Here is a 13,681-nt window from a genome sequence, read left to right as displayed (position 1 = left end):
ATAACAAGGAATAATGGACACAAATTATTGGAGAGCAGGTTTAGATTAGACATCTGCAAGAACTACTTCACAGTTAGGGTGGCTAGGAGCTGGAACCAACTTCCAAGGAAGTGGTGCTGGCTCCTACCCTGGGGATCTTTAAGAAGAGCCTTGATGTCTACCTGGCTGGACTCATTTGAGTCAGGCCGGGGGTCGGACTTGAAGATCTACAAGGTCCCTTCCAACCCTACTTCTATGATACTATGATATCCCAAGTGAGATTTGTCATTGATATATATATATATTGCATTCAGAGCTGAATGGGTTTGACATATCAGACCATCATACCGAATATACCTCAACTTCTTTAATCCCTAGTTTGAACAACTAATATTATTATGAACTCCAATAGCACTTTACAATAGGAAAACCAAAGTAGTGGATTGAAGTAACTTTTCAGACCCAGCTAAGACTTTATCTTTGAAACACTAGATAAATTGGGCAAGGTGGAAACCCCAAAACATTTATCACGTAACAATAGTAAATCACAGATTGTTGGTTATTTCCAATAACAAAGAAGGAAATTTAGGAACACTATTGTATTTCTCATTCTAAAATTACTTTTCTCTGTGTTTTATTGTACAGCTGCTGCCTACAGTCAGTTGCAACTTCATGTTGTCTGGTTTAATTCTATATTTTTTAAGCTATACAAAGAATTCTGAGGATAACTGTGCTGATAGAAGTGTGTTCATCTCTGCTCTCACTTTCAGAAAAGGGTACCATGTGCTTATCAACCTAAGTGCTACTATCAGCCCTAGATAGTCTATATTCAGTAACACTAACTTTACTTCTATACAACATGATGTATTACGATGCAGAGATTTCTGAGCATCTATATAGCTCTCCCTGAGACTAATTAGCTCACTGAGAAGGTAAACTGCTTCCAGCATTCAAACTAGCGCATACAGAGCTGGCTCAGTTAACGCTATACAGAACTATTGTGCTGTATAGACATACCTCAGATGACATTACAGATAAGCAGTTTGTCATGGTCCAAATTAATTATTTATTAAATGTTATTAGTAACTCTAAGAACTTACTAGGCAACTAAAAGCAAGTATTTGTCATCCATGATTCAGTTTTTTCCCCCAAGGTAGTAGATTAAGTAAAAATGTCTTTGGATCAGCATTTCTTGTTCTTGTTTCCCCAACTTTAAGAAACAGCTTCTGATAAAGTTATTTCTAAAGCATCTGGTCACCATCATTTACTTGTGCAAAAGCCCACACAGACAAATACAGTTTGTAAGCATGCTTGCCAGCCTGTCCTCTCTGGAGGCAAAGATTCAAATCGGGTTGGAACCCCATTCAAGCAAGTTCCACAAACGCAATGAAAGCTATTATAGAACTAGCTCGTAAGCATAAACAAGGACTGGCAAAACCAAGGGCAGCAGCTGCCCAAACTAAGTCAGTGATACCAGGCTTATTAGTGTTTCAATTTCACAAAAAATGTCACTGGATAAATAGCTTCCCACAGGACACATGGGTTGTAGGGGTGTACCAATAAAAGGTTTTTTGGGTAGATACCAATGGCTCATTATTGACCAGCCATACCGGCCAATACTGATCTGATTGCTGATATACAGCCCCGCAGTTTGGAGAGCAGGTTCCAGCTGATAAGCCTGTTGGGTGAAAACAGGTATGGGGGGTGGGGCAAATCATAGCTCCCCCAGTGAGGGAAGAAGTGGGGCTAAGGCAGGAACTGCACAACTGGTGCAAGACGGAGCTGTGGGTGACTCATCCAGTGTGGGGGGGGGATAGCTCCCCACACTGCACGCCCCCCCAGGGGAGATATGGGGGGTACATGCCCTCTTGTGCATGGGGCAAGGCAGGCTGCTGCTGCAGGCTCAGGACCTGGGGCTGCACCAGCCTCTTCCTGGCAGGGGGGCTGTGCTGGGGCTGCACTCAGAGCCGGTGGGGGCAGCACAGGTGTCAGCAGTGGCACTGAGAGGTGGGGCTATGCGGGAGGCCACCCCAAAATTCACTGTAGCCCCCTCCCAGCACTGCCACCACCCACCATGGGTGTATTCCTGGCCCAGCCCCCTCCTGGGAAGAGGCCGGCATAGCCCCAGCCCTGAGCCTGCATCAGGCAGCCTGCCCTCATCCCATACACAGATCCAGGGGAGCACATGTCCCCTATGCCTTGCCCTGGGGTGCACGTAGCAGCTGCACTCGTGCTCATGGCATTTATCACAGTATCATTGGCCACATCAGCCAAAAAAGCTGACTGCTGATAATGTCTATTTTCCTTTTATCAGTGCCAATACAATATGGACCAATGTATCAGTGCACCTTTAATGGGTTGTCACACTTGAGTTGGCAGAGATCAAACACAGGGAAGTGAACAGCCCAGTCTTATAAAAATGAATAAAAATAATAATTCTGAAGATTGCAACTTAGGAAATCAATAAATTTTTTGATCAGGCAGGCCACTCTCTTTAATTTAAATCAGGGCTGTCCAGCTGATGGCCCACAGGCTGCATGAGGCCAACAGGGGATTAAATTGCAGTCCCTGGACTCCCACCTGGCCCACCATTCCTCCCTGCACCCTCCAGAGTTCCTGCTCTGGGCTCTCCCTCCCTCCACCTGGCTTCACTGCCTGCCTGTGGCCAAGGGGCAGGGTGGAGCAACCTGTGACATGGGTGAGCTGGCAGCTGAGGAGCTAAAGTGGGGGCCACCAGTGCATATAGTGCATGGCGGGTGCTGTTCAGGCATGCAGTGTAGTGGCGGGGATGGAAACCAGGTGTAGCGGATGTTGTGGGGAAAAGAGTTGCAAATTTTATTTCAAGAATAAATAGGAAATGCACAATGGCATCTTCTGCTGACCCACAACAAGAACTCGCATCTTGATATCACTTTTTCCAAATAGAAAGTTTCATAATTAGTCATAAACAGTGACAATAAATAGTGCCTGCTCAACAAGCAGGGGTTTGTTTCATTTACATGTAAGCATTTATGCCAATTGTGAGGTTAACAATATTAAATATGCAGTTATTTAAATGTGCTACGTAAGTTGTGCTTTTATTCAAGGTGGTAGTATTGGAGTGATGTTATACTCAGGGGCTATGCAACAGGAAAGAACTTTTGTGGATATCTTTTTATACAGTTTTTATACAAAGTATTTTCAAGAAATACTAATGCTGAAGTTCTATGCCAGTCTAGTTTCTGTAATACTTTGGATGATAATATATCATTTGAGATTGAGTATAAAAAAAATAAAAATATTCAGGAACAAAAACTCCCATGAAACCAAAAAAACCCCCAGAAAGGTATGGGGAGATGTACAGAAATTAGGTTCCTCTAGAAACGGAAGTTGTCTTACCGCACAAGACATAAATAGGCTAGATATCAGGAAGCACTACTTCACGGTCAGGGCGGCTAGGATCTGGAACCAACTTCCAAGAGAGGTGGTCCTGGCTCCTACCCTGGGGGTTTTTAAGAGGAGGTTGGATGAACATCTTGCTGGAGTCATTTGACCCCAGTATTATTTCCTGCAATGGCGGGGGGTCGGACTAGATGATCTACTTCCGACCCTAGAAACTATGAAACTATAAATAAGTGTACTGGGGATATTAACTTGGAAGCTAGTTTCTTCCTGATCATCATTCTAGTGGGCCCATCTGAGTTAGTACTGCTATGATAAACCTTATCTTTGAGGGATTATACCATAACTCAGTTATTTCAAAGCCCTTAAATATGGCTCCCACTAGCAAGCTACAAAAATAACACACTCGGTGAGATTCACAACAAGAACTGCATCCAGTTTCACCACAGTAGCAATGGCAGTAGCATCAGTGGACCACATGGTGCAACCTGATACAGTGCCAGATCATTTGTCAGGCAACTCTTGTATATATTCACAAGTTGGCCATATAACACAGGAGGTTTGGTTAGAATCACAAGCTAAAACTGCATATTTTGAATATGAAACTTCACAAAAGTTTGCCTTATCTGGTGTTGAGTATCCCACCAACTGCCAGGCTCTTGCACACACACCATCATCAACTGCCACGGAACCCCCCGGGAGCACTGCCTCCGTGCCCATTCCTCCCTGCCCTCTGCCTGCGCCACGATCCACGCAGGACTGCCAACTCTCTTTGAATCTCTGCCGGGAGGTTTCAGCACATTACAAAATTACCTTAATGACTTTAGATCAGGAAGGCAAATGTGCATTACTATTATAATTTAAAAATCCACTGGACTACTATATAAATCAGATTCAACATTTAATATTTATTTTAATGAATGTCCTATCAGTTATCTCCGGGGTGACTCTCAGCAGTCTCCTGGAGATTTATATCTAATTCCTGGAGACTCCAGGGCAATCCTGGAGGTTTGGCAACCCTAGCTCCAGGTCTGCAGAACCACAGGTTTCCACCTGGCACCACAGACTCATGTGGCACTGCCTGCCTTTAATAGGAGCTTCCCACTGAATTCCCCCAAACTCGAGGTTTCCTCAATACTGGGGATTTCTTCTGCCCCCCTGCAGTAACAGAGGCATTGGGAACCAGAAATGAGAGAAGAGGACTTGAGGGTCCTCCATGTCAGTGTTGCAGGCCAGATTAGTGACACAGGGACCAGTCCCATGTGCCAGGATTGGGCCTTGCACCTCTTCCTCCCTAATCCCCATTCTGCCAGCTAGATTGGAGCTCCAAGTCCTCAGCCCCCCACTGCCTCCCTCAGTCCTAGTTGGGCCCCTCGCTGTCTCTCTCATCCTGGCTCCATCAGATCAGGGTCTAAGTCAGCACTTCCCTGGGGCTCATACTGCCTCCAGCCAGCCCTTGTGTGACCAGATCAGGTCTGGGCCACCCCCGCTTGCCAATCTAGCAATCTGTTAACTGGCCTGCAGGTCTCCCCAGATGTACAGAAATTTGGCAGCAAGGGAGCAGCAATTGCTGCCACTGCTCTCCTGCTGCCAAGTTTTCAGACCTGTGGGGACGGACCCCTGTATGCTGGATGACATGGCTCAACAAACTCATCTGGCCCACACAGACCAGGGGTTGAAGCACTCTGCTCTCAGCAATCAGGAAGTCATAAAACTTATCAGGAGACCAGTGAGAAAAGTGGATCTTTACTTCCCAGGCCTTAATTGCCAGAGTGGAAAAGAAAATCCTGCCTTCGTTAAAGCCTGCCTGCTGCGGCTGCACCGAAAAGGAGCTTATGGGTCATCAGGGGTAGCAAAGCCATACATCTTTATGCTCCTGTAAACCAACCCGCATAATTAGTGTAAAGAAAGGTACAGCTCAACCAAAAAGACACAACTCAGTTACCAGAGTTGTGTCAGCCTCAAAGTAAAGCAATACAGTTGGCTGCAAAATTTTGTGCCACAGTCTGAAAGGTAGCACAAACAAACAAGGCAGCACACATCAGCTATCTGATATCATGGAAGAGAGAGAGTTGGGTATTTTATAAGCCATGTTGCTTTCACAGCCACTTTGAAAGTCATGTACTCCTTCTGTCTGTGGTATAAACCCATTCATTGACTTCAGTAGTAGTTTAATAGGACAAAAACTAGGCCACATGCACTCCTACCCAGGATGATCAAATTACAGTAATTTATAGCAGTACCAGTGATCCTTCCTAATCCCCGCACAAAAGGGATCAGAAACTGATGGGTTGGTCCATCATGGGAAGAAGTTAGGACCTGACCTTTCCTACAATTTTTACTTCAACCTCCTAAATCAGATTAAAACAAAAGATCTATTTTCCACATTTTATATACTAGCCACCATACATGGGCTCACATGAGAGCACACCCTTTCAACCTCCAATCCTAAAGTGCTAACAGCCATTAGGGGCTAGTTACTTAAACTTGTGTTATGCAGAAGGATAAGCTCTAAACAGCACTTACCCTTTCTTCAATCCAAAAGGCCTTTTCAGGACTGCAATAATTTATCAACTAGATGCTACCCCACACTGAGCAAGCCACCGAGCAGAAGAAACTAAAAATTAAAATCCAGTAGAGAACTGCATGAAGGACTGAGGGAAGAGAAGAAAAGAAGTTTTGCAAATGTGATACTAAGGTATAGAGTAATTCAGCCATGATTAACCAGGAAGCCTCTAGCTAAACCCAGTATTGAACCCAGATTTTGCAAATTATGCTTCCATCCCAACTACAAAATTATCCTTTCCCCCTTACAGTTAGGGTCAAGGACTGAGAATGGTTGCAATGGCCTTTCAAGAGCGCAGCGTTCCTATTTGGAAGCCACCCCTTGAAGGCCTTGTGGTCGGACATGTCTAGTTCTTAAAACCTTAACCCTGTGGGCAAGAATGGCTCATTAACATAGTCTTATAAAGCCTAAAATTATGTAAGTTCTTCTTGTATCATGGAAAGTTTTTAAAAGAAGATACCCCTACTATGCTTGTGAAAAGATTTTTCTCCTGAGGGCTAAACTGACACAATAAAGGAGTTGTTTAGAAGCAAAACTTGACTAGCACAGCTATAGCAGGGAAAGAAAATACAACACTTGCAGCTACAACTATTTCAGAATAATTCTGGAATGCCGACTTTATTCCTGAACTACTCTTCTTCATGAATCTCTGGCATTGATCACTTGAAACACCGTATGTATGCTTTTAATTCTGCTTTTTAATTAAAATTCACAGTAGAACACCCGGAGACTGAGCACTGACATGAGTCACCAGCTGAACAGTCGTCTCCATTAAAAAAGTTTTTCTCCCCACATGATCCTTTTACATTAAATACATTAAAACCTACCAAGAAGCAGATATTCATGAAAGAAATGTAAAAACAACCCGTGTACAATGCTAAATGAGTTATTAAAGTATTGGCTAAATTATTTAAGCACAAGATTTTATATAAAACATAGCTGTCAGAACTGCAGACAAAAAGCATAAGAACTCACTGAGGGGGAAAAAAAAAAAAAAAAAAAAAAAACCAAACAGCAACCTATGATTATATTGCTTAGTGTTGTTTCACTATCGTGAGTTTATTTAATTAAGAGAGCACTTCAAATATTTGCACAAACCTCCGGATTTCTTATCAGTTGTCACATTTTTAAAAACAGCTTGCATTCACAAATCACAATATCCTGCCACATCCAGGAACAACCAATATATGCTACTTTTCACTGTGTTTTGAAGCCTAACTCAAACTGTCAACAAGTGATTCAGATATTAGATAATTTGTCTAGGTTTCTCTTTGGTTTTGTTTCAACTGTAGGGCTATCAGAAGAACTGTTACTAAAATGACTTTTTTCCTCAATTAAAAAGTGCGACTCAAATCAGCCAAGACAAATGTGTTGTCAAAGTGACTGTGAAGAACTTAGACACCATGTCTGCCTTGTGTCTGCAAACAGATGCAGAACAAAGAAAAACCACTATGACCAGAAATGCATGTGTCATCTGTCTTGATCTCTCTTCATACCACTCCTTTAAAGACTAGGACTAAGAACAACAGACCTTAGGCAAGATTTTTTCGAAGCACCAACCTCCCAGTAGCGGGCATTTTGCAGGCCTCAAGCTTGCCAACAGCAGAAAGGAGCATTTCAAAACTCAGGGATAAGTGGTCAAGTATACAAGCAGCCGGTGTGCTAGCTAGAGGCAATATCTTTTATTCATTAGGCCAACTAGAGAGTTGCAAACAGCGTATTTTCTTTGCAAGCTTTTGGGCACCTGTGCCCTTTTGCAGGCATTGGAGCATACAAAGATTGTAAACTTTCTCCCAGGTAGAAACTTATGAAGTACACGAATTTTCATTTCTACTTGGGAGAAAGTTTACAATCTTTGCATTATCCGATGTCTGCGGTGGAAAGCTTGCAAAGAAAGTTGTTCTTGTTTCTGTTTTTTTGCAACTCTCTAGCTGATCTTATAAAAGATATCGCCTGTAGCGCACCGACTGCCTTCCAAAACTTGGAGGATTCAGCTCCACTCGGCTCGGCAGGACACGGGCAGGAGCCGAGTGAACGCCCTCGCCCCGGCGCGTCTCCGCCGCTCGGGCTCCTCTCGGGTCGCCGCAGCGCCCAGCCGTGCGGGGCCGCCTCCGCCCGCGCCCGCCCGGCCCCACGCGGTGCTGCCTCCCTGGGCCGGGAAGCAAGGGGAAGCCGAGAGCTGCTTTCCTCAGGGGCGACACAAAGGGCGGCCGCGGGTCCCGGGATGCCTGGGCGAGCGCCGAGGGAGCGGGACTGGACTCACCGTCCGAGCTGGCCGTGTCATAAGGGTCGGCGGCGCCCGGCGGGTCCCGGTAGTCTACCCAGCTCAGCCCCTCCAGGCTGGCATAGTCCACGCGGCGCTTGTCGTCCACCGGCACCACGGTGAAGTGCGGCATCGCGGCTCACCCGCGCCGTCTGCAGCCGCCCGGCCCGGCCCGGCCCCGCATTCCAGCCCCGTGCGCTCACTTCCTCCGGGAAACCCGGCCCAGGGCTCCACCTCCGCCGGGGGGGCCCAGGCTGGGCACGGAGCTGCGAGGAGCGGGCTCAGCCCCGGGGCAGCGCCTGGGCTGATAGGAGGACGGAGCTTTGCCCTCGGGCGGCCACAAAGCAGGTGGCAGAGCCCGCAGCAGAGCGGGGGGCCTGTGACCTCCCCCTGGCCCTGGCGCCGGCTCTGCCACCGCCTCTGCCTGGGGCGGGGAGCTGCTCCCCTTCCTGAGCCCGAGCGTCCAGGAGCGTGCGTTACCCCCGCTGCTAGATCCAGGCCTTGGAGCGGCGCCTTTCAGCGCAGCCCTCCAGAGACTCAAGCTGTCCTCAAAAGCTGCCAGCTCTTAGCTTCCCCCCGTGTTTGGTGACATACACCAGGTCCATCCTTCTGGCAGAGCTCAGAAAGCCCACAGCAGGGCAGCTGGTTTTTGAGGCTGTGTGCGGTTTCCTAGATGTGCTCTCTGAGTTTATCCTGCTCACACCCTTAACGGACCTAACATTGTGTAGCACCCCACAGCACCCTGGAGAAGATCGCAAGGTTCCCCTGGGTGCTGTAATACCCCAGTTGGAAATCACTGCCCCAGTGGCACCATGTTAGGGTGGCCACCATAGAGGACATTCTGGTTTTCTGTTACTTTGTCATAGATTCGTAGATGTTAGGGTCGGAAGGGACCTCAATAGATCAATCGAGTCAAACCCCCTGCATAGGCAGGAAAGTGTGCTGGGTTCAGATGACCCCAGCCAGATGCCCATCTAACCTCCTCTTGAAGACCTCCAGGATAGGGGAGAGCACCACCTCCCTTCAGAGCCCATTCCAGATTTTGGCCACTCTAACTATGAAGAAGTTCCTCCTAATGTCCTGTCTAAATCTGCTCTGCTAGCTTATGGCCATTATTTCTTGTAACCCCCAGGGGCACCTTGGCGAGTAGAGCCTCACCAATTCCCTTCTGCGACCCCATGATGAATTTATAGGCAGTCACAAGGTTGCCTCTCAACCTTCTCTTGTGGAGGCTGAAGAGGTCCAGGTGCCCTAGTCTCTTCTCATAGGGCTTGGCCTGCAAGTCCTTAGCCATATGAGTGGCCCTCCTCTGGACCCTCTCCAGGTTATCCATATCCCTCTTGAAGTATGGCGCCCAAAACTGGATGCAGTATTCCAACTGCAGTCTGACCAGCGTCTGATAGAGGGGAAGTACCACCTCCTTGGTTCTCTTTGTCATGCATCCGCTAATGCATGATAAAGTACAGTTAGTTTTGCTGCTGACTCCATCACACTGACAACTCATGTTCATCTTGGAGTCCGTCCGCTAGGACTCTGAGATCCCTTTCCACTTCCGTGCTACCAAGCAGGTCATTTCCTAGGCAGTAGGTGTGCTGGACATTTTTCCTCCCTAGGTGCAGCACTTTGCATTTCTCCTTCTTAAATCGCATCCTGTAGTTTTCTGCCCATTTGTCCAACCTGTCCAGGCCTGCCTGTAGTTGTTCCCTGACCTCTGGTGTCCCACTTCTCCCCACAGTTTTGTATCATCCACAAACTTGGACAGAGTACACTTCAATCCCTCATCCAAGTCACCGACGAAGACATTGAAGAGTATCAGTCCAAGGACTGAGCCCTGTGGGACCCCACTGCCCACATCCTTCCATACCGACCCGTCTACCACCATGCTCTGGGTGTGACCCTCTAGCCAATTTGCCACCCACCGGACTGTGTAATCATCCAAGTCACAGCCTCTTAGTTTGCTTACCAGTATGGGGTAGGATACCATATCGAAGGCCTTCCTGAAGTCTAAGTAAACGATATCTACTCCTACTGCTGCATCCAGGTGTTTTGTAACCTGGTCATAAAAAGAGACTAGATTAGTCAGACATGATCTACCTGCTGTGAACCTGTGCTGGTTTCCCCTCAGCATAAATTTTTCGTGCTGGGCTCTCACATATGAGCCTTAATAAATCTTTTCAAAGACTTTACCAAGGATTGGGGTGAAACTGACTGGCCTGTAGTTGCTTGGATCCTCCTTCCTCCCCTTCTTGAAAATAGGGACCACATTAGCCCTCTTGCAGTCCTCCGGGACCTGGCCCGTGCGCCACGAGTGCTCAAATATTCTTGCCAGTGGCTGTGCAATGACATCAGCCAGTGCCTTCAGTACCCTCGGATGGAGCTCATCTGGGCCTGCCGACTTAAACACATCCAGTCCTTCCAAGTGACTTTGCAACATCTCAGGGTCAATGCTTGGTAGTCCTCTGTCCTCTGTTGATACAAAACTCCACCTTTATGTCATAAAGGGGCCTGGTTTCATATCAACAGAGGGCAGAGGCCAACCTGACTGTCCTCCATGCTAGCCACCCTAACCATGGTCCCTGTTCAGCTGATTGTTTAAAATAGTCATAGGGGTCTGGGGGGGCTGATTTAGGAAGAGCAGGATGCCAATAAAGCTAAATCCACTTACTTGCTTCTTTTCTCCACACAAGGAACATTGCAGTTATTGCTGGAAAGGAGTCTGAGCATTACCACACCATTCCTATGATGCTCAGCGTAAGGTTCACTGATGAAGCCTGCCTCTGGCCTCACACCAGCTTCCCCAAAATAAAACCTTGATAAAAGTTCATCAGGAACCAGGCTCCAGAGAGAGACATTTTGGGGGCTGAAGAACCTGCTTCTATGAAATGCCTTTTCCCCTTAACTTTAACTGGAAAGAAAAGGGAGTAGTTAGCACAAAAAGCCTGATGGCTATAAGAGAGGTGTCTGTTGGACAATCTTGGAGCCATAGAGTATTTTCCCCAAAAGTTGCAGGGAACCATTGTAAAAGGGAAAAGGGTAATTTGAAGAAATGATGGGAGAAGCTGGCAGTATTGCCAGCCCAAGATCTGAAAAATCCTCAGCCAGGTGCTAACAGCCCTCATTAGCTTTATATTACTGAGATTTTAAGAATCAAATTTGGGGTTCTTTTAATTTGCCTTCAGGTGTTTGAGTCTTCAGAGATCATCTTCTCCAGAAGTAATTTCTTTTTTTAATGAAAACCACACATAACTGCATGACTCAAAAACGTAGGGCTATAGGGAAAGAGACTAGTGGCAAGACTGCAGTAGTTTGCAACATTATGTTTGTGTTTGAAAAGAAAACAAGAATAATCTCTATCTAAATTCAAATCCCAGAATAGCTAACTGACTACATATTCCAAAGATCTGCTGTTAAGGGACACTGTCATCTTAAAATTTGATGCATCTTTAAAAGGAATTTAAAAATAGTTTCAAGTAGTATTTCTCTTTATTTTTGTACTTCTGCATTCATTTGTCAGCATTGTTCTGGTTTCACGTTGCACAAATGGCAAATTAAGTGAACCCAACTATATTCTAGAACGGAGTTGGAAGGGACCTCAGGAAATCTAGTCCAACTCCTTGCTCAAGGCAGGATTGCCATGACTAGATCATCCCAGTTAAGTGCCTGTTTAACTTGTACTTAAAAATGTCCAAGCATTCCACAGCCTCTCTGGGTAGTCTCCAATGCTTAACCAGCCATAGTGAGAGAGTTCTTCCTAATGTCCAGCCTCAGCTGCAGCAGCCCTATGGCATGTGCCTGGTGACCTGTTCCTCCCTGGCCCCCCAAAAATGCTACTGGGTGAGGAGCTATGCTTCTTGTGGCAGAAGTCCAGAGGGCAGGTGCCATTCTGGTTGACCCCTCACCCCCCAATGCATTATTGCACTATGTCTGGTTTCTATGGCTGGACATCATGGGGCTGTGCCTACTATAGCAAAGACTCAGGGGAGGGCATTATGGTATCCCCTCTAAGTTGGCATCAGGCTCAGTGCCTTGCTCATACCACCTAGTTACACTTCTGCATATATATAAAATGCTGCCAGATATGCAAAACAGAGAAAACAAATTATTTTCTGTATCTTATGCTTTAATATTAGAACTATAAGAAGTTTTATTTTTGAAATTCTGTTCCTAAAATAGGATCTGCATTTAAAATGCTATAATTAGACTTAAGAGTCAACACACTGGACTTTCATATTTCTCTTGGCAAGTTATCTTTGAACTTAAAAAGGCCGGATGCTTCCAGTTCTGTAAAACTCATGAGGTCAGCAAAAAAGAACAAGAGAAGCAGCTGTGGGGTTTACTATTCAGTACTGGCTTGATCCAACCTGATTTTAGAGATTTATTACTAAAAAGACTTCCTGAGCAGGAAATCTGCCTGTGTATGTAAAGTAGCACGTAAATTCATGAGCCATGTAAGTGGGGGGTGGGGTGTTATATTTCCTGCCAGCAGACAAAGAAAAAGTGCTTGGACTCTACGTAAGCCCACTGGTGAAAATAAATCTTCTGGCCAGAAGAGAGGAAGAAGGCCTATTTTAGGCATTTCCTGATCTTACAGGAATAAGTCATAGCTTTTTTAACTTGTCCTGCTTTCTGGAATAGAGTTTGCCATTAATAATAGAGCAATACCTAGCTTCTCAAAAAAAGCAGAAATAGGAGACGGACATGAGGGAGAACTCTTTCCACTTTTAATTAGTTGGGATCTGAAATAAACAAAGAGGATACATGCTGTGGAGTGATTGTTGCCAGAAGGGATGCAGGCCTCTCAGTTCACTTCACACAAATTCACTGATGGACCACCTCTAAAGAAAGCCACCCAGCTGAGATCAGACAGGTGGAAAGGCATCTAAGACTTCAAGGTTTTATATAACCTAAAATGTATTTACATCTTTTCTTTTTGCTAATACATGACAGACATATGTCTGCATTTGGGTTTGGGTGTTTTATTTGTTTAGCTGGGAAGTGTCTCCTGACATCCCCATTTGTGAGTTTATGAATGCAGTTTTGTTCTCTCATTTTAGAAATAGTCACCTGCTGTATGTTAAGTCTACTCCCACTGAAAGCAGTAGGAGTTTTACCATCAACTTGAATCAAAGTAGAGTTAGACCAAGAGTGAAAACTTTGAAAATCCATTCTTTCTTTAGTTTTAGAAAGATGGGTACTACAGTATCAAATTAGTGCTCCATTTAGTTCCATAATCCGTCTCTGCTACACCAGTTGCTCCAGGGGAAAACGGTCAAGAACCTAAAATGAAATGTGTCCCAGAAAGTCATATTAAACTTCTGAGATTAAATTATGTCTCTCACATCATACCTAAATACCAAACTTAGATAGTTAGTTAACTATAATAATATTAATTGGAAACTGGATAATCCCAAGAAAATGGAAAGGATGATAATGGGAGGTAGGGATTACTAAGAAACAAAAGCAGAATTTTACGGGGCAGCGATCCCCAATGA

At 45.5% G+C, this 13,681-nt stretch overlaps 1 protein-coding gene across 1 annotated transcript in view; it reads right to left on the bottom strand.

Annotated features, from left to right (window-relative positions):
* The window catches only part of SLC12A4 (solute carrier family 12 member 4), a 110,993-nt gene extending 102,605 nt beyond the window's left edge, over positions 1-8,388 (bottom strand). The window contains exon 1 of the mRNA XM_019535694.1: positions 8,190-8,388. Within this exon, the coding sequence (XP_019391239.1) occupies positions 8,190-8,322 (133 nt within the window). The 5' untranslated portion in view covers positions 8,323-8,388. The remainder of the gene's footprint in view (positions 1-8,189) is intronic.
* Between the last annotated feature and the right edge of the window lie 5,293 nt (positions 8,389-13,681).

This window comes from Crocodylus porosus, unplaced genomic scaffold (assembly GCF_001723895.1).
Source record: "Crocodylus porosus isolate Cpor-Errol unplaced genomic scaffold, CroPor_comp1, whole genome shotgun sequence".
In the NCBI taxonomy this organism is placed as follows: domain Eukaryota; kingdom Metazoa; phylum Chordata; order Crocodylia; family Crocodylidae; genus Crocodylus; species Crocodylus porosus.
Note: the sequence above shows the minus strand (reverse complement) of the source record. Positions and strands in the feature narration are given on the sequence as shown.